This window comes from Siniperca chuatsi, linkage group LG23 (assembly GCF_020085105.1).
Source record: "Siniperca chuatsi isolate FFG_IHB_CAS linkage group LG23, ASM2008510v1, whole genome shotgun sequence".
In the NCBI taxonomy this organism is placed as follows: Eukaryota; Metazoa; Chordata; class Actinopteri; order Centrarchiformes; family Sinipercidae; genus Siniperca; species Siniperca chuatsi.
In genome coordinates, this window is record NC_058064.1 from 5,368,360 (window position 1) to 5,390,355 (window position 21,996).

General features: G+C 37.6%; 1 protein-coding gene across 2 annotated transcripts; it reads left to right on the forward strand.

Moving 5' to 3' along the window:
* The first annotated feature begins 3,646 nt into the window (after window positions 1–3,646).
* Window positions 3,647–21,432, forward strand: pah (phenylalanine hydroxylase). 2 transcript variants are annotated; one of them, XM_044186001.1, is made up of 13 exons: window positions 3,647–3,805; window positions 5,393–5,515; window positions 9,835–10,018; window positions 12,976–13,064; window positions 13,530–13,597; window positions 15,257–15,453; window positions 17,083–17,218; window positions 17,303–17,372; window positions 17,588–17,644; window positions 18,752–18,847; window positions 19,359–19,492; window positions 19,614–19,729; window positions 20,898–21,432. In XM_044186001.1, the coding sequence occupies exons 1-13, from the start codon at window positions 3,734–3,736 to the stop codon at window positions 20,939–20,941; spliced, it is 1,386 nt and encodes a 461-aa protein (XP_044041936.1). In that variant the 5' UTR covers window positions 3,647–3,733; the 3' UTR covers window positions 20,942–21,432. The 2 variants fall into 2 exon arrangements, with proteins under 2 accessions (XP_044041936.1, XP_044041938.1); XM_044186003.1 differs by having other exon boundaries at window positions 5,396–5,515.
* The last annotated feature ends 564 nt before the right edge of the window (window positions 21,433–21,996 follow it).

A 21,996-nucleotide genomic window follows, 5' to 3' on the forward strand; every position in this document is an offset into this window, starting at 1 on the left:
AAGCGGTAGAATTGAACCAGGGACGTTGCAGTTACAGTATATGGTATGTGCTTTAACCATTCAGCTACTGGGGCGCTCCTGTTTAGATCATTTTAGTTAGGTAGCTCAGTTGGGCATTATACTAAAACTATAAAAGTGAAGTATTTAATTCCCATTGTGGTTTTCCATCCGAAAACGGCACTTTCCGTTTATAACTTTAGATAAACGATTCCACCTAATTCCACCTACTGTCACAAGTTTATTTGCACACAAAAAAAGTTTGGGTCATTCAGAAAGTTAATACCGCTTGAAAATGTTTTCAACAACTGGATTTTAAATGTGTTGCTCTGTGTGCTGGACTGGTGGTGTTCTCTCAACATTACCAAACCTACACTGCCCTCATGTGGCACCTGTGGCTCTCCTCAGTGTCAGGTATGATATCGGGAGCAGACTGAAATTTCCTCTCTGTACTCCCAGGAGTTTTTATATGGCTTCAAATTTCTGGTAGTTTTAACTTTTAACCTTTGTTTTCCAATACAGTGATGGTGTTCATTTATTTTTCTTTTATGTGTTTACACATGGTTTAACACCAAATCCTGCGCAATTCCCAACCTGAGAGGGTTATACAAGTAATTTGTTTTAGGAAGGTGATTTCTGAGTTATTGCAGGCTTACAATCACATGGTACAGAATAGAGAAAATGCAAAGAGGGAAAATGGATTTTTCAAACAGTTAGTTTCAAACAAAACTGTTACAAAGAAAACATTAACATATATTCTAACTTCTTGACAAGCCTGAGTAATTCCGTTCTACAAGGTTATATAGGCCTCTTATAGTCTATTGTCTGCCATTTTTTATTATTAGATTTAAAAACTGTATCTAAATCATATATGTCCTCTATAAGACCCCCTTCTCCTTTTTGAAAAATGAATTTGATTGAAAAAAATGTATCATGGCTTTAATCTCTGTCCCCTAAACCAGCTGAATAAGCACCTTTACCTGTAAAACAAAGATGTGGCAGGACTCAAGTTGTAGGCAGGAACCTTCTTGTTTTACTTCATGAGAGCACAGACGGGTGGTGTAGTTCTTCAAGCCACTGATAGCATCCATTGGGCCATGTTTGTTTTCTCTCTGCTGGTCATCCAGGCTTCTCCTGATGTAGGGCATAAAAAGATGCTGAGATTTCACTTCACAGTTAAACATAAATTGAATATATAATAAATTTCATTTTGCTTGGGTCAATTGTGTTCTATGCTATGAAATAGGACTCTATTGGAACCACTCACCTCCACCAGCCTGTAATTGGCTGACTTTGGATGCCCCAGCTGAAAGCTGAAGTGTCATTGACTGTGGATGCAATCTTGTAACAACCACTCTTTAAAATACTCATTAAAACCTTTTAATTTTCCCTCCAAGACTACCTGAACTGTTTTCATTAAACCAATAAAATGAAGAAAACATGCAAATAATTTTGATTTGATTAATTTTGATCTCACTATGCCAAAGTATGTGGTAGACAAGCAACTCAAGAAAACCAGGCTAATGCCGGGAACCAGACAAAAAGATGCACACACACTGCAGCCTGTTCAGGGAGGAAAACCTCTGCAACCACCTTGACCATAGCGGAGTTTGGCCACACCTTGTGGCACAAACGGGTAAATTCACAGTCCAGAGGACCAAAGCGCCCTCTTGTAGTTTCCAGAACATTTTCAGGTATTCATGCAGGAACGCTCAACTGAACCCATCCACACACCTGTAATGGACCAAGCAGCTGTCTCTTTAGACAAAATAAATAAATAAAATTATACTGTAATCTTATCTTTTTGTATCTTTAGCTGTTATTGTAATAATATTCATCCCAAGCTCCTGTTTAACAAGCAAAGGCGTCATCATCATGTATTTCTGAGTTGAAGTTTTCTTTCTACACCTTTTTGTTTTGTATGTCAATAAACAGGAAGCTGTTATTAACTGTTGATTTAATCAGCACTTACTGTATGTTTGCATGAAACTATAGTTAAATGACATTAGTTCATTCTTAATTGGCTCTAACAGCCAACCCACTAACTAGCATGGAGCTTACCGCATGACAGCTACAGTATCTGCATTTGGTCTTGTGGTCAGTGTGTTGGATTTTCCACTGAGGACATTTTCATTGGTGTGATTGGTTCTGCAATGTCTTCATGTAAGTATCCATGCCAATTTGGAAATGATTTATTACTGATTTTATTGCATTGAAAATCCTGGAAGCTTACTGTAATAAGTTGATAAAGTTAATACATTTTTAGACAGCAGGCAACTGTCAGTTAGGCCTTTAACACAATGGGAAATGATAAGTAGGTTAGGTCATAAGTCATGAGTCCAACTGACTCATGACATCCCTCCAGGACCAGAACGCCTGCAGGACCCTGAGGCGTGAAGGAAAGATTGTGGCCAATCCCTCCCACCCCGGACACAATCTGTTTCAGACACTCCCGTCTGGAAAGAGGCTGTGGTCTATTAGGACCGAAACCTCACGTCACAAGAACAGTTTCTTTCCATCCACAGCTCCTCATCAACAAGGCCCGTAACCCCCACTGACATTGACTCACATATCCCCCTAAACCCCCAGAACACGTTTTATTAAAGTCTATATGGACACTCCTGACTCAGTGCTTTACATTAACGCACTTCTTCTGGGTCTCATTTGTTGGGTCTCAGTAAATAATACTGTCAACTTCCCTGGTAAATATTTTGCAAATCCTTGCACAAACTGTACAGCTCAGTCATAGTGTACATATTTTTCTAAAATAATTTTTCATATCCAATTTTCTATTTATGCTTCTTGAATTACAGTACTTGTTTTTCAATTATTTTTTTATTTATATAGCGCCAGTTCATAACAGAAGTTATCTCATTGCACTTTCCCTACAGAGCATGTCTAGACCGAACTCTTTATAATATTATTTAAAGAGACCCAACAAATCCCACCATGAGCAAACACTTGGCCACAGTGGCAAGGAAAAACTTCCTTTAAGAGGCAGAAACCTGGAGCAGAACCAGACTCAATGGTGGGCGGCCATCAGAGAGAGAGAGAGAGAGCATACAGTAGCACAATGCAAATTCCACATATAATTTTAAAATAATAATAATGTAATGGTAGTGTAATATTAATATTACCAAAATAATAATAATAGCCTAATAATATCTTTCTTTATATTTTTCTACCTACTATGTTTATTGTTATGTACCAACACACCAAAGCAAATCCCTTGTATGTGTAAACCTACTTAGCAATAAATCTGATTCTGATATTAATTACCTATAAAATTATCTTATCAGCAGTTTCACACTGGGAGCCAGCAGTAAGTGTAAATATGTTCAAAAGCTAATTAGCGAATGTTTTTAGCTCACTTGTAGACCTACTATGTATTTATTGTGTATTTTAACTACGTAGGCTACTGTATACCTATTGTGTATTTTATTACGTAATGTGTATTTCTTGTGTAGTTTCATTATGTAGGCTACTGTGTTTTTAGTTGTACTTGACGACATGTGACAACCACAATCCAGCGGGGGACCACGATAGCCAGATGTGCCATATAAAATTCAGTTTCACAACAGTCCCGTGACATACCGATGCAGAGGGGGTGGTGGTGTCACGTGGCCTGCAGTTGAAACGGAGGGGTTTTTATAGACAGGAGCTGCTCACACAGACTCTACCAAAGCTCACAGTCCAGCATCTGCACACACAGGTTGTTCACCTGAAGAGCGAGAGGATGGACGCAGCATACAAGAAAGTCAATGGAAACTACGGGCCAGAGGCAGAGACAGAGGACCAAGGCACAGGGGTAAATCTAATTTCTGAAAATAGGCATGTTTTGATACCTGATATATAACTTTAAAAGTCCTTTGCATTTGGCTGTGTCACCACATTTTTCTTTTGTCTTGATATGGTAATTTTAAGCAGAAAAAAGCAAGTTATTGTATGTAATCTTCCATCTACTGATTCAAATCTGTCTGTTTTTAATGCAACAACACTGGCATAGCTGGAATATTCCAGGTAGTACAGCAGGCAAAGCAGGTGAATGCAAAGTTGCCTCAGTAAAAAGAGGGCAAAAAACAGCTGATGTTACTGAAAAATGGACAATATGTGCTGTCATTACACACCTGAAAAATATGATAAGGTTCTTGTAAAAACAAAAAATGACAAATTATCACTTAATTAGGGCATATGTATACAGGTATTTGGGCAACCTAGATAAAAATAATATCCTTTCAGCTATGTTCATAAAAACAAAATGCCTAACATTACCTAGTTCCAGCTTCTCAAATCTGAGGATTACCTGCCTTTCTTTGTCTTATGTCAAAGATAAATTAAATATCTGTGTGTTTGGTGCTTTGATTAGATGTTACCTTGGGTTCTGGGAAATTATCATGGGAACTTTTTATTATTTTCTGACATTTTGTAGTCAAAACAGATAATCTACATGTGAATAAATAGTGAAAATAATCATCAAGCCCTCTGGTTTAAAGCAGTCAAGACAATCATTAACAAAATGTTAAATATATTTTTGTTTCGGTTCAAGGATTCTCTCAAGTGAAGACTGTGAAGCTCCATACTGGCTGACATGTTAAATTTAATAAACAACTATCTGGACTGTGCAGGAATTTCTACATCTGTAAGACATTTTGCTCCGCTGTGAGCATCTGCAGAGGACATTTTTGGATGTGTTCATGTCGTTTCGCTCTGTTAAAAATCCTCTCATGTGTGGAGCATGCCTCACACCAACACTACTACCGCAAAGGTCTGTGTCAAACAATTAAAGGTCTGACGGCTTCAAACTTTAAGATCAGACGCCTTTAATGCGGAATTCCATGGCTTTCAACTAGATTTCATGCACTTTTCACCAAGTGTCCACCAAGCAGTTCAGTTCAGTTCATTTCATTACGTATTAGAACAGTTATTTTCGCATTACCATTGGCAAAAGTTGTGGATGGTACCATTAGAACCACTCCATCCGGATCTGTTTTTTCGTTACCTCTCTGTTGAGGTTCCAAGCGAGCTGAGCCGATACTAAAAGGTAGAGTTTAAACCATGCAGACCACTGATAGGTCAGAGAGAATCAGAGCAACCAGAGTCAGAGTCATCCAGCGTAGGATTTCCCACACTCTCCTGTTTTTGCATCAAAACCCGGACTGTCTGAGGTGGAAACACAAGGTACGGGTTAGGTACATGTGTAAAAACACGTGTTTAATTACACAGATCAAGATAAACTCTAAAAATGACTCTTGCAGTAACATTAGTATTAGTTCCCCCCACCCCGAGATTCTGCTTGTGTAAAAAAAAAAGCCTAAAGCACTTAAGAAAACCCATAATCTTGTGCATGACTCCACATTCAAGCCCTGTGTTGTTTCCTCAAATGCCTCTTTCTTAGCAGAGGAGAAGGGGCTCCATGTACCTGGAGGAGGAGACCAACAAGAAGTCAGAAGTGATCTCCTGCATCTTCTCCCTGAAAGAGGAGGTCGGAGCTTTAGCCAAGGGCCTACGGCTCTTTGAGGTAAATTTCCCTACTGACGGTTCACAAACACACAGTCACCCCTTCACTCTTGACCAGGAGCCTTAATACTTCTCCTGATCTTCATGTGATCAGGGGCACATTTACAAAGTTGTGAGGTAACAAACACATCACAAGGGAACCTGGCCGCATGTGATACGGTCCTAACTGCTTATGTTCAGGAGGCTGAGACCAAAATTACAAGCAGTTTCGCCTGCAGTTAAACACCAACCAGAGGATGCAGACATGTTAATTTATCACTGGGGTGGTTAAGTCTACTTGGGGTAAAACTAACCACTCCATGATGTGGTTAAAAACAAATTTTTGGAGTTTTCTTCAAGTGGCTAAGATTGACTGAACATCTAACCTCAAAAATGATCTCTGTTGTTTTAAATGACAATTCTGAAATACCTTTGAGTCAGAGGAACCCACAAAAGATACATTTTCAGAAAAGAAGAGAGAGTAAATAGGCTGAATGTTTAAATGAATAGTTTGACATTTTGGGAAATGCACTTATTAACTTTCTTGCTGAGAATTAGGTGAGAAGATGGATGCCACTCTCATATCTGTCTGTTAAGTATGAAGCTACTGCCAGCAGCTGGTTAGCTCAGCATAGCATAAAGACTGGAAACAGGGGGAAACAGCTAGCTTGGCTCTGTCCAAAGGAACAATATCCACCTACCAGCACCACTAAAGCTCACTGAATAACACATTATATCTACAGAGCAAAGCTAGCGCTTTCTAGTCTATATGCTAAGCTAAGCTAACTGGCTGCTGGCTCCAGCTTGATTTTGAACAGACATATATGAGAGTGGTATCGATGTTCTCATCTAACTCTGTTAGTTTTTGGGCAGAGAAAAGTAGGTTATGTACATCATTATCTGTAGCTGTTTTGGTATAGTTTTCATGTTCAATGCCTTTTCTGACCTTTTAAAGAAGGAAATTAAACAAACTTAGCTTATCTCGGATGTTTGTGTCAGTCGTGTGCAAACATGACAGGTGGCTCTTTGATCCACCAACCCACCTCCTCCAGGGTTTCTAGAATAAACTTGTAGTTTGCAGAGGTGGAAAGAACATTAATTCAAGTACCGTACTTATATTGTATGTTCTGCTTTATACTTCTGCTCAACTGCATTTGTAATTATTGAAATTCTTTTCACTTATTAATTCAAAAACGGTCATTATTTACTTTGCAAATTTGGATTTTACATACAAAATATAAGATCATTTTATACGATTATATATAACTACTGATTAAGCTACCCAATAGCATATAAAGTAGTTCAAATTAGTCCAATATAACCAGCTATAATATTAAAGGGACCCTCCAGAAATTTTGGATTGTACTGAGCTATAAAGTCGGGGGACTCACCAGAGGCAGATTTAAAAAAGAATGACCAGAATAGAAGCAGCAAAGGCCAAGATCCTGAGTGTTAGTCCCTAGTATGAGTCTGGATCCTCTGTTTCCCATAATGCAACTCCATAGTGTCTTTCATTAGACCCGCCTCACCCACATCTTTCAAACACCACACCTCCAGTTTGTAACGCAGGCTGTTAAAAAATGTAAGACTTGAGCCCAAGCCAAGATTACCCTGATGACATCACTATGATATAATCAGGGTTATTCATTTTTTTAAACTTCAGAAAGCTCCCTACAGAGCCACAGAAGATATTATATAACTGTTTTCACAGGCTTGTCATAAAAAAACTTAAGTTTGTGTGTAAAATTGTTTGTGTGCCCCTTTAAAATGCTAATTGCATGGTAATACATCAGTAATAATAATCCAAGATAAAACCCTAACACACTGATAGGGGTCATTTTGCAAGAACAAGAACTTTTACTTCTGATACTCCACTACATTTTTCTGATAATACTTTTGTGCTTTAATTGAGTGAATCCAGGACTTTTACAGTATTTTTACAATGTGGTATTGCTAAATTGAGTTAAAGATCTGAATGCTTGCAACCACAAGAAGGTCAGCGTATCAATGTGTGCTGTTTTTTATTCTCTTTTATCGATCTAAACGGCCTGTGTGTACGTGACTGTATGAATGCTCGAAGTAAACACGCGCCTTCATTGTTTAATAATCAACATGCATGTCATATCAAGGTTCGAGTTTGCTCTTCTTGCAGGCAAAACACAGGCAATGTCTCCCAAACATTTTGCAGGAAAACAGTTCAAAAACATGCAAAACATCCCAAGATAAAAGATGTTTTAGGTTAAAGAAAAACATTTTGGGGATACATTTTTCTCCTCAGCCATGTGTGGGGGTGGAGATGTGGGTGGGTTGACTCTGTTCATTACAAAGTATGTGCCAAATGCAGCAGTAAACATCAGGATCCTCTTTGAACCTATGAGCTTGCACTTTCCCGATCCTCCCCCTGCTCCACCCCCCTCCTCCCCCTCTTCTCCTCTTCTTTACAGCTTTTCTATAAAGCAGGCCAAATGACCCCCAAACCATCAACACACCCCTCTCTCCCTTACTGCAATGTAACATATGCTGATTCCCCTAAAAACACAGCTTTGAAGAGAACATACTGCACTTCTTCCTCATTTGTTTCTGTGTTCTCTGACAGATTGAAAATGACTGCTCTGCCCAACCATGTGCTAACATTTAGCCGAGCAGCCTTGGCATCACATGTTCACATGTTCATTTTCATATTGTGAATGTCTAATCTCCATCATTCAGAAAGTTGCACATGAAAATTGCCACACTGTTTATCCGCCTGGGACTCAAGCACATGTGACATGTGTGTGGTTATCATGTGACGATTCAGAGCCACGGCCGACCTGGACCTCGCACCTCAGTCAGGACGACAGGAGGGTTAAATGTCACCTGCCTTACAGTGGAGGGACGGCTCAGAGGGGTACAGAAATCTGACAAAATGACCCCAGCATCCTGCTGGGTTTAGGATTTATGGTTGGCTATGTTAAGCTGGACCAGGTCACCATTAGCACACATGTTGAAGTATTTCTCTTTGTGCACAGAAACAGTTCAGTATCATTGAACTTTTTGAGCTTTTTTTGACACATTTGTGGTTAAAATCACCTAATATTAAACATACTTGACCGTAGAAACTTATTTGAATTTAAATGCTGTAATCCTGAAGCTTCGCCCTTCTGTTCATTGTTGCTAAATGCAATGAATGTACAAAAGGCATCTTCCACTTATATAGCAGCCCCTTTTCCAGTTATTTGTATCTAGACTTGATGTCCTCCTTTGCAACTGGCATAGATTTAAAAGGGAAATCAATAATGGATATTGGTTTTACTTGAACTCACCTCATGAAGTGTCCTGTCTACATAATATATTCAGTGTAGGCCATACAAATGGTTTTATATATCATATTCTTACATTTTGGGGGAATAATTACAGTAATTAATTTCACGTGAATAATTAAGAATTTCAATTGGAAAACATTATTTTTTTTCTCCTTTGATATGCTTGGAAAGCTACAGTAAATCTGCTGACAGTGAATAGATAACGGCACATCACAAAAAGAAAGTTATCTTTTCTTTAGAATGCCAACCTGGACTCAGTCTTTGTTCGCTCCTGGGGGATGCAGGATTGCATGGCCCTTAAAAAAGCTGTTATAGAACAGAATAGGATCCAGATGGGAGGAAATGGGAGGCCCTGCTGCTCACCCCCTCCTCTTTACTTAATCTACAATAGACAGAGAATAACAAGCTCTCCCTCCACAAAGTTACATAAACAAAAACACATTTTTGTTGGTAATAACCACTTAAAGATAGTCATGCTCTCCAGCACGAGACGGAGCCTCTCTGCATTTTGGACATTAAGAAGAACTTGGGATATTTCCAAACTTTTTTGGACGCGATTCACAAGGATCAGGTGTTCATACTGCAGAAATGCTGGCAATTTTGCACTAAACCACTACAATATGTCCAGAATGCCTTTACATTACTAGTCCAGTCTGCCTGGCTCAGTGTCAGTTTGCACTTTGCAGAGATAGAGTTCAAGGCAGCTCTGATCCGAGGTCATCGTGGACAAAATCTGATAAACAGTCATCAATTTAGTAACAATACAATGCCCTCTAGTGGTGAAACAAAGGCAGTGCTGCAGCCTGTTGCAGCAAAAAACATTCACAGTTGTTTATCACATAGATGTCAGTTTATCTTATATGCAAAACATATTTTTCTCATTTTGTTTTTATGGTGAACCTTTTGCAACAAATAACATAAAATAGAGGAGACCAATAGAATGGAGACCAACAAACTTAACAGACAATCTCTTTAAAACACAAATATCAACTCAGGTCTCACTTTCGTCTCTTCTTTTACTTGTTTCTGTGAACCGCAGGAGAAGGGCATCAACTTGACGCACATCGAATCCCGTCCGTCACGGATGAAGAAAGACCAGTACGAGTTCTTCATCAGCGTGGACTCCACCTGCTCCCAGGCCCTGGATGAGGTCATTGACGCCCTGCGTACACAAATCAGCGGCCATGTGCATGAGCTATCACGCAACAAAGAGAAGGACACAGGTTAGTTAGTTTGTGTAACTGTAGTGAGAGGATGCACACTGGACAAGATAAGAATCGATCCTCAACATGAGAAAACTACAAAGAAACTGTTTATAAGTGAAATTCTCCACATGAGAGTAGAGTTTACAAATGGATGTCAGTGAACCTCTGTGTTTTCAAATACAAAAAATATCACCCATGTTGTTGATTGCTTATCTCTTTGTGATAAAACTGAGGATATGATTATTCCAAATGGGATCTTAAAGTTTGTATCAGTGTAATGTTGAGCAAAGATCAAGCAAAACTCTGCAAAAATGTAATAAGTAGCCACAGCCTAAAAATAAACAATAAAATCAAACTGAATACAAACTGGACCATTGAGGACCCCTTCATCTACATTTAATCAGATTTATCATATTGACTAAATAATAATATCTTGTCTATCATCAATAATTTGGTCAAAATTGTTCCCTAACTTTAAGGAGTATTGAAAGTTTTGTGTCACATGTTATTAGATCCAGAGACTTGGTCATAGGTTAAGTGAATTTTGATACCTGTAACCCAATTTATATTTTTAACAAGACTGTTGTACTTAGGCGCAGTGCTGCTTTGAGCTAAATGCTAATGCCGGCATGCTAACATGCTGATGTTCAGCAGGTATTGTTTACTATGTTCTCCATCTTACATAGTGCATCTTACTTTTTACATAGTGTTTTATCATGCTAATATTTGCTTAGCACTAAACAAGAAGTACATCTGAGGCTGATGGCAATGTCATTAGTTTTGCAGCTTTCTGGTTTATGACCAAAGCAGTGGAAACTTTGGCCTGATGATGACGCTAGATGAAAAGTAAGGGGATCCCTATTAAGTTAATGCAATTCATCCTGAGGGGAACATGGACATCTGTACCAAATTAAATGGCAAATTGTCCAATATTTGTCAAGATATTTCAGTAAAAACCAAAAATATCAACCTCATGGTGGTGCTAAAAGAAAAGTCAGAGGACCACCAAAGTCAGTAGCCTTCATTCTCTGGGGACCATGAATGTCTATACGAAAGTTAATGGCAATCATTCTAATATTTGTTGGATAGATATTTCAGTGTTGGCCAAAGTGGTGGACTGATCAACCAACATTGCCATCCCTAGAGCCACACAGCTAGAGTGGCTAAAAAAATATAATAAAATGGAGATGAGTACAGCTGAAATGGTCCATTTATCAACTGAGCAGTGTTGGCTGTTGGGTGGTGCTTCATGACCCTCCAGCCAGACTGTGTAATGGACAGCCAGCGTCGCCGATGAGACTGATGGCCCATCGCCCACATCTAGACCCCTTTATTAGTTGTTTCCAGAATGACATTAGTTTAGCTACTGAGGACCAACAGGCTTGGCGGGGACAGAGGAGCTCTGTGTCCTGGTCCCAGACAAACACAGGGAAGGAGAACATGACAAGGTCACGGCAGTAAGAGAAAGACAGGGCCACCATGGATCTTCCTTCGACCTCAGTGTAGACACTGTGGTCTGCTGGTCAGGGTCAAGTGGACGAGGGGATATTTATGGCCTGTATGGAGACTGCCTGTTTATAGAAGAGCCTGGCAGGGTCCTGTTGTCTTCCTGGGGCCTCAGGCTGGACCACACTGAACAAATGTAGATTAATGATTGGGCCCCAGTGTTTTTGAGTGTCATAAATCCATTTGAACAAGCAGATGACCCTCGATTACTGTTCTGCTTAGTGTCAAAATGGCATGGCACTGAAAAAAATTGTATAGGCAAAACTATAGCATCTATATTACCAACATCATTACCAATTATTTTTATTGTCGATTAATCACAGTTTTTCTGAGTCCAAGGTGTCCAACCGACAGTCCAAAACCCAAAGATATTCATTTTACAATAATATAAAACAGACAAACATAGTAAATCCTCACTGGGACTACACTGTAAAAAAACGGCAACTTGACTTATTTGACTTTCAAATTGGACTACAAATGGGTGAGACTTAGAAATTTAAATAAAATCACTATTTAAAGTAAAAAATTCAGTTGTGGCAACAAACCAAACCAGTTTCTTGCTTCAGTAAAAGTGAGTGAGTTCTGATTATTCATAATCTTTAGTTGTGATTCATTACAAAGAGAGAAAGTTTTGGTAACTTGTGCTCTTTAGCTGTGGAACAATTTCACAACTTATTCAATGCATGAGTTGAATAAATATCCAGCTGATTATGCACTTAACTCATCAAATTAAGGTTTAGAAACATTGTTAGCTTACTTAAGTAAGTAAGTTACTTAATGTTTGGGTTAAACTTTTCCAGCCTTGTTTTTACTAATTTGAGAAAAGTTATAATGGAGGTTTGTTAGTGTGTTTTTACACATATGTCTCAGATGAGACACACGCTGTTCTCTCCAATCAAAATTGAAAAAATGCTAACCATAATGAAGATAAGTGTCCATTTCCAGCACTCCTCGCTTTCTTTCTTTTTGTTCGCTTGTTAGCAGTAAAGCAAGAGCTGTTGTGATTAGACAGTGTGCTGTACGGGGGAATTAAACTCCTTCATTCATCATATCAAATACAATTGGAAAACAAGTCTAACCATACAGTTGTTGACTCAACAAAGTTTGTTCACTTCAATGATCAGGTTATCTAAACAAAAAATGTTTAGAGAACTAGTCATTTTAAGTTTGATAAACCTAACATAGAAGTTTGATTAAACAAACAGTACTGAGTTTTTTAAACTTCTACATTTTTACAGTGTAGGTGATATTTGCCATTTTTGCTTGAAACGTGACTTAAGCAATTATCAAAATTTCAGTTTTCTGTTGATCAACTAATTGATTTCAGCTCTAGACAATATAGCATAAAGGGGCACAGAGATAAAGTGACAAGAGCACAAACATATGCTTAGCTCTGGGCAGTGTTTGTAGAAGTAATGTTGAATAAAAACATAAATGATCAATGTTTAATAACTGTTATTATTCTCCAGTGCCATGGTTCCCTAATGACATCCAGGACTTGGACCGCTTTGCCAACCAGATCCTCAGTTATGGCTCGGAGCTGGATTCTGATCACCCGGTAACGACTGACTCATCCATCACTGTCTCCGTGTCACATCCTGCCTCTGCATGTGTGTGTTTGTGTGTGAATTTGAGTGAATACATGTCCACTCACGCCCACATGTCTTATGAAAGACGGGGCTGTGGAGATGACAGGCTGCACTCTGCCGTCTATTCTAATGGAAACTAACTAGACACACAGATTGATGTCATTGCTTTAATTGAGCCCCTATAATTATATATAATTGCTCCCTTTTGCCACCGCCATTAAAGCAAAATGTATTCATCATAAGCTGAAAAACACTCTACAAAGGCTTCATTTGAATATGCATTTGCGTGCTCTTATTAGAGACGGAGTGCATAATGCTGTCAAAGGCCACAGGGTTTAGCCTTAGCAGAGGATTTCCACTCTTTGATTTAGCTGTGAGTGGCCAGGCTGCGATCATGAGATCTAACGTGTGTGTGTGTGTATGTGTGTGTTCAGGGCTTCACAGATCCAGTGTACAGAGTCCGCAGGAAGGAGTTTGCTGATATCGCCTACAACTACAGACAGTAACTATTCCTAAAAATCTTATTTTGTGTGTTTTTCAAGTCTGGAAAGAAGTTAAGGTTGAAATATTTTTATATCTGAATGGTGATTCTGGGTGTTTTCTCTCCCTGCTTTGCCTTGAAAATTATCATAAACAAATAGGGACAAATTACAGGCAGTCATGATGGATTTAAAGGGCCTTGGTCTTTGTGTGTATAATTGAGTATTATTCACAGGCACTACAAAGAGCGCCAAACCCAATGAAATGCCCACTGAGGTGGCTCGCATTTACATAGCTGTGTAATATACTGGAAATTTGGGGAAAACTAATAAAAAATATAAAACTCAACCAACAATTTAAACAAGCTCATAATAAGATACCAGAAGGTATGTTAAGAAAATAATACTGTTTACAGCATTATTAAGGTGTGCAGTGTAGAAGCAGGAGGACTTATTGACTGTGGCAACGTAAAATTGTCCAGCAACATTTTATTGGTCTCATAGTTTCCTGATAATTTCCTAGAAATAAACTGACATAATTGTAAATTCTTAGGAGGGTCCCTAGAAATTTGGTCCTAAATATAGGGAGACACTTCCAATCATAATCCCAATAAATACCATAACCTAGATAGTACTTAGTGCACAGCTAAGCATGCAAAAATATAAAAATGTGTCTACAAGCAAGAGATAATAAAATAATAATGAATAATAAGTGAATATTTATGTTGGTTTAAATGGATTTGTCAGTCAGGATTTTAGCAGTTCTTCTGGCTATTTCTTAAAAACTCAAATAAATGAGTTGAATACTTTCAATCTGTCTCAAAACATTCTCTCTATTTTCCCAATGATAAGTAGCAAGTCACATAGTTCTTTTCAGGAACCCTCCCCCTCTAAAATAAACCAATGGAAAATAATAAATGTATATATATAATTGGGTAAAAGTGGGCTATTATTTTAGAAAATATTAATTCTGTATTATGCAGTACATAATTATGGGAAAGGATAAAAGATTTGAGGAAAGCAAATTTACACTAAAAAGTCAGATAAGTAGGCCATTGATATGGAACAAAACGCTGTTTAAGCTGTAAAAAAACAGAAGATATTCACATCAGAGATGCTGAAAAATTTTGTGGGTAAAAAAAATTTGATTATAACATCTTTTAAATAATTTTGAAGGCTAAGTTTTTGTTTGTAGAAAGATTAGAGTGCAAATTGGTGCTACACACTATTTTTGATATTACCACTCGGAATCACCAAAGTCAGAAATTTTCTCAACACACAAGGGGTTTAATGATTTCACCCACCACAATAATTAAATTTTCCTAGTATTCAATGGAAACTTTTACTACCGCAGGATGGAATAATACTTTTTAAGTAACAAGCTCTGGTATATACTGTATATGTGTAGCAATGTAGTTTTGCTTACGTACACACGTGCATGTATGTACTTAACCCATTATCACTCTTTACTGTTTATATACCGTAACAGTATATAACAGATTTTTTGTTCATTTAATGTTTATTGTTATAGGGACGCATACATAGCATGGACCAATGCCATGTATCACAGCATTTATAGCCTAAGTTTGTCTCTAGAATGGCCTTTATAATAATACACAAAACTCAACCAGAAAATACAAAACAGCACAAACTGTTATAATAACCTCATGTCTTTGTCCCAGTGGCCAAAGCATCCCTCGAGTGGAGTACACAAAGGAGGAAAGGGCCACATGGGGCATGGTGTTCAAGGAGCTGAAGACTCTGTACCCGACTCACGCCTGCCGTGAACACAACCGGGTCTTTCCCCTGCTGGAGAAATACTGCGGCTACAGGCAAGACAACATCCCACAGCTGGAGGACGTCTCCCGCTTCCTGCAGTGTAAGTCCTGACTTGTTATTGACCTTGAGGTCCCACGGATGACATCTTTATCTATTTCGTCACTTAGGTCAAGTCCAGAATTATAATGCAGACATTTCAAAGGCTCATTTTTATTTTTATGTGATGTTTATTTGATTCAATTCTGCCCCACAAAGTCAAAACACTGTAACTACACATTTGGTCAAAGAGCGGAATTTTACCATATAAAAAAATATTATGCTTCATACCATTTCTGTGTAAAAATGTTAATTAAAAAATAAAGTAAGTAAATTAAAATGTAAAATTTGCAGTAACTACAACATGGCACTAAAATGACACATACAGCCAACTAGACAGCTAACTTAAAGCAAGACAGCTAGCTTATCAAGTGAAAGCTAGTTGGTGAGACAGCCACTAAAGCTAAAACTACAATTGTTTATTGGTGTTTCCCTAGTTATTATCTGTAATTAACAATTTTATCCATTTTGCTGAAATAATATGTTAATAACTCAGTTTGTTATTCCTCATAATTAAATGAGGCAGTAGCTAAATAATGAAGAAACAAAAACAGCTAACTATTCATGCTAAAGGCAACTAGCTTAAGCTATCAGAGTAGCAGTAACTGCCATCTCAGCTTTTGAATGTAGTGGAATTAATGTGATTTGGTGTGGTGGAGCTTTAAATGAAGTGCAGTATAATTTTTGCCTATACTTACATTATTTTTCTGCATTTGTTATATTTTTTGCATTGTGCATTACTGATTTTATACATATTATAAGGACCACTGCTGGGAAAACAAAAATCTGAGAATTTGAGAATTAAGTCATAATATTACAAGAAAAAAGTTGTAATATTTCAAGGAAAGAGTTGCACTTTTTTTTTTTCAGAAAAAATGTCATAATAGAATAAAGTAGTTGTATATTTAGATCAGGTTGATGGATTACATCCGCATATTTTAGCATTTCCTGATAGTCCATACCGTAGCCTACAGTACAGTTACGATTTTTTATTAAGAAAATACTCTTCAAAACACATCCGGTTACTGACTCATACATCGTGTCACCGGTTTCATATAATTTCAATATCCTACAATCGCTGATAATAAGGTGCTTATTAGTGAAACCTATAATTTCATCAACATCATTCATTGGACACGTAAAAGCTGACAGACTGCTCTCACCTGTTTACTACAACAGAGTAAAAAATAATTCTCCAACTATTTTTCATGATTTTTAGACTTTATTCTTGAAATACTGTGGCTTTTTTCTCGTAATATTACAACTTTTCTCTAAATATTTTGACTTTATTTTTCATTTTTCCTAACAGTGGTCCTAATAAGCTGTCATAATTTTTAAATGTTAAAATTGTTGAATATTAGATTTTGTTTAATGATTTGTAAGGCAGACAGTTATAAAATTATTATTATGTTCCTTTTGACTCCAGTTCTAGCATCATACAGTAGGCCTATATGAAACATTCCTTCATTCACTTCATTTGGAAACCCTGTGGTGTGAATGTGGGAGGCAGAACCTGTTCAAGCGCCCAACTTCCTATTCCTCCCATCCTCCCTCTCTCTCTCCCCTCACTATCTGCTCTTATTCAACACAACCAAACACTCACCTCTTTCATCTCACTGTGCCTTTCCTGCAGCGTGCACAGGCTTCCGGCTTCGCCCGGTGGCTGGTCTGCTCTCGTCCCGGGACTTCCTGGCTGGACTCGCCTTCCGAGTCTTTCATTCCACGCAGTACATTCGTCACGGCTCCAAGCCCACATACACACCTGAGCCGTGAGTGTCTAAACTCAATTCATAAAAGAAGGATAAATACATAATTTGTGTGATGTTGAACAGTCATTGTTATTTCTAATGCAGGGATATCTGCCATGAGCTCCTGGGACACGTTCCTCTGTTTGCTGACCCGAGTTTTGCCCAATTCTCACAGGTAACTAAGTATCCTGTCAGAGCAGAAGTAATGAAATGATAAACTAAATAAAACAGTAAGCCAATTGTAGCTTTTTTTTAAGCATTATAGCAAAGTTAGTATTATAATTATATATTGTGTTTATATTATATTTACAACATACAAATCTATGTAACATATGTAATTCTGTAACTTTTCATGTTCTAATCTTCATGCTTTGATTCTATTTTGTATAGGAAATCGGTCTTGCCTCCCTTGGTGCTCCTGATGAGTACATTGAGAAACTTGCTACTGTGAGTACTGTGTATATGAACTATTTAGCAAGAGGCAGCTATTCTGGACTTTATTCACAACGTCTTCATGTCAAGGACCACCAGAAACATAGAAATTAGGCAACCAAGGCCAATAGTTCTTTTTTAAACTTTGTTCAAGGGCAATTATTTATTTTATTTCAAAGTTTATTTAACAGGTACAATACAGATAAACATTGTTACACAGGGATAAGCAATACAGCAGATATATAATGTATTTAGGGCGTCTAGCTGGTTTGCAGCCCCTGTCCCTGGTTAGGCTTTTAAACAACGAAATAAACAAATGCATCGAACAGATTCGGGATAAAAGCAAAAGAACAGGTTGTGTATGTCTATATGCATGTGTCTACTGTATGTGTGTATGCATTGAGAATGTGAGTGTATCTGAGGTATCTGAAGTATCTGTGTGTATTGAATTGCCCTGGTTGAGTGGTGAGTGATGTTGCATTTTTGGGGGGCCTTAAAGGGCCAGTTTCCCAACTTACAATTTTTTTTTAATTGCCTTTTGTGGTATTAGTGTTGGTTTTAGTTTCCCAGGTTTTAAGGTGTCTCTGAGATTTCTTCCATCATACGATGCTATGAACAGTTTTAATTGGGACAAATTTCTGCCACAGAAACAGTTCCTATAAATATATGTCATATCCCTCTCTGCCCAAGTTTTCTGTCTATCTCTACAGTCACTGTCAAATAAAGTTGAATGCATGTTCTGTGGATTACCCCGAGTAAAGGGGGCACTGTTTCTGGAAAGACGTGTTGTGTTGCTAATGTCAGTTTCCATTGTTGTAAGCAGCAGAAATTAAATTTCATTTGCCTCCATTGTATTGGCGTGGCAGTAGAAATCTCACAGATATCTCAAAACCTGAGCAAACCCAAAATGAAAAAATATATGCATGGCACATGTAAGTGAGGAAGTTTGTTTTGTTTTTGTTTTTTGTGACTTAGATTAACTGACCCTTTAGATCTTCTCAAGGATCTCTGGGGTTTGTGGATTTCAAAGAAGCCTGTTGACCAACCCTAGATCAACCTTCCTTGTTTTGCCTGGGTTTGGCATATAGATCATATTTTTATTAACCTTATGTGTGTCCTCAGGTGTACTGGTTCACTGTGGAGTTTGGCCTGTGTAAGCAGGGCTCAGAGATCAAAGCTTACGGAGCTGGCCTTCTTTCATCGTTTGGAGAGCTGCAGGTAAGTGGGGCACTGGGAAAACACATGTGTTTGAGTCACAGGCTCCAAGAACACAATCACTTTCAGCAACCATGGACCCCCACAAGTTAACTGTTTGCTTTTTATGCACGCCTACCTCCCACTGACCCCCCATCTGTTGTTATAACACATTCACCTCGCTGCATAACAGCAGCGGTGCAGGCAGTGGGTTACTGGTCCACTCCGCCGCAGGTTTAATGTGTCACTGGGGGAGTCGGCCTGCCTGCCCAGCGGGGTGTGGGTAAAGTGGTTCAGTGGGTAAGTGGGGGCAGAGAGAGCATGGACGGCTCGCTATCGAGGTCACAAGTTACATCAGGGGCTGTCAGCAGAGGATGTGCGCTCTGCCAAGTCACATCAACAGAAAAGCCCTGAATCATGCTGCACTTCCTGTTTACTGATGGCCATGACAGGAATAGAGACACTCCTTGAGAAATCCACACAGTAAAAAAAAAAAAAGACTAAATACATCTTTTTTTACTCTGTTTGCTTTCAGTACTGCTTGACAGACAAGCCCAAACTCCAGCCCTTCGACCCCGACAAAACCAGCCTCCAGAAATACCCAATCACAGAATACCAGCCTGTTTACTTTGTCGCTGAGAGCTTTGAGGATGCCAAAGAGAAAGTGAGGTAAGAAAACAGTTTTTTTTTTCCATTTGCAACTGGTTTGAAGCGTTCCTGCACACAGTATATACACAGTAAGTTTAAGGTACATACAAAACTTAACATTAACGTTTCTCTGCCTATACAGGAAATTTGCAGCCACCATCCCCAAGCCTTTCACAGTGCGCTACAACCCCTACACTCAAAGTATTGAAGTGCTGGACAACACCCAGCAGCTCAGGAACCTGGCTGACAGCATCAGTGGTATGTGTCAGCCCCACATTCATTATTTTATTTTCAGTCAGTTTTTGTGCAATCTCCCTTTCTTTAGTTAAATTGGTTTTATTCATTAATTAAAGCAGTGGTTCCCCTTAAAATGAAGCAGTGTCCACTTGTGACCCATCATCATCGATTTTATATGTTTATGGGTTCTAAACAAGCAGTGGCATCAGCTATGCACACACATAGTATTATAGACTATGTATATGTATATATTTGGATTTTATAGGTCAGGCTTTCACAATAACATTTCTTATTTACAGGAACATAATAAACTGAGAAAAACTACTGTAACACTAAATAAGGCAGTTTAAAGCTGCAAGTTCGGCGGTGCATACGGCTACAAAATTTTAGGCGTATTGAGCGGTTAAAGATTTAAGACTATCACTGAGTTTTAATGTAGTCATTTCAATTATATATTCAGATGGTCTATAAACAAAATGATATTAATTCCTAACTGGGCCAGAAAGGCTGTGTGGCAGGCACACACAACAACATTAAAAGTATTGGAACATTATAAGAATATTATAGATTTTTTAAACAGTTTCTCCACAGGGCTGGATGACTGAATAGACTGCAGACAAAACATAAACAGCACTTTGAAAATACAGTAATATTATATAGCCTTTATTGTGTGATGTAGCTCCACTGCTGGTTTTCCCTGAAGCTTAATAAGACTAATATTATACGTCATAAAAGTGTAATAATTAATAATTATTAAAAATAATAATGTTAGCGGAGGCTACTACAAAAACACAGAATTTTTACAGCCCTTAAGAGGTAAAAAAAAAAGCAAAGATTGTAGAAATATCGAAAATATATGTATAATTTTGTGCATAAATGTTTTATTTCTGCTTTCCTGCCCTTTTGAATATCTCGCAACCCCTCAGATTTATCTTGTGACCGCTTGAGCTGTTGGGAACCACTGATTTAAATACTACACTCATGTTATGCAATATCTAAAAAGAAATAATAGTAAGCACAGTGGGCTATTAGCTAACCAGCCATAGATGACATAACAGCATATATTTTTGTTGATGTGTTCCTCATTTTGAATAGAAACAGAGCAAAGAATAACTACAAAGAGTAGTTTTAGGCAACTCTGAGTTTAAAATTGAAAGGTATTTTATTCTAAAATTTTCTTTTATTTCAGGTGAAATGGGGAAATTGTGTGAAGCCCTGCGGAAACTGGAGTAACGGCACATGTAATCTGAACCGAAGCGCTCTGAGAATCATTTCTTCAATGAAACCGTTACCTTCTGCTTAGCATGCTGGCAAATGAGCTTTCTTTGTATTAAAAACAAATATGCAAATCAAATAACAATTTCTGTAATCCAATTAGTATTTTAGTTAAGTGAATAAAGTGTAGCCTGTTACTTAAGTAGCGTAATAAAGAATGTGTCTGTAACAGCAAAAATTTTTACTGTCAATATTCTTACAGTATAAATGTTATGAGACATGTTTTTCAAAATAAGAGGGTTTTGTCAACCAACATCTCTTTAATGACTTTAATGAATTTAAAACCCAATATGTAAACATCAAATTTTGCTTCTAATATGATGCAAAACAGCTGAAATAAGCAGAATTTTTCTATGCATTTCAAACCTAAAGGCATACTGAGAGATCATTTTAGCTTTCATTTATGCATGAAATGTTTTAATAAAACAAATAAACATTTCTCTTCTCTCTTTCTGTCATTTATTTTTTTCTTCTATTGGTAGTTACTTCTCACATATCTGTTAATATTATTATACAAATTAATAGTGAATGAATATATCTTTTTCCTTTCACCAGTATTGAAAGGAAGCTAATTAAACAATGAAAAGCACCAGAAAACACGGTAACACTTTCATTCCCTTATTTAGCATTTATAAGCATTATATTAACATTTAATAAATGGTCTATAACACATTATAATGTAGTTTTAAACAGATATAGGGACATAAGTGCTTTTTAATGTGCAGTTTTTGTCAACAATGCTTCTATTAAGACATATTTTACAACAACTGTGTAATGTTATATTATCATTCATCTGTTTATACACCAGTTACAGTTGTTGCCAAATACAATAATAAACACTTATAGCTGCTAACAACTACATTGCAGTTTGGTATAGACCTTAAATGTCTATATACTGCTTATAAATGCAGGTTTAAATAAAGCGTTACTGAAAACATTAATAACATCAATAAAATACATTTATTGTTGCCAGTCATTGTATTAAAATACATTTAATATTGCCAATGTTGTGT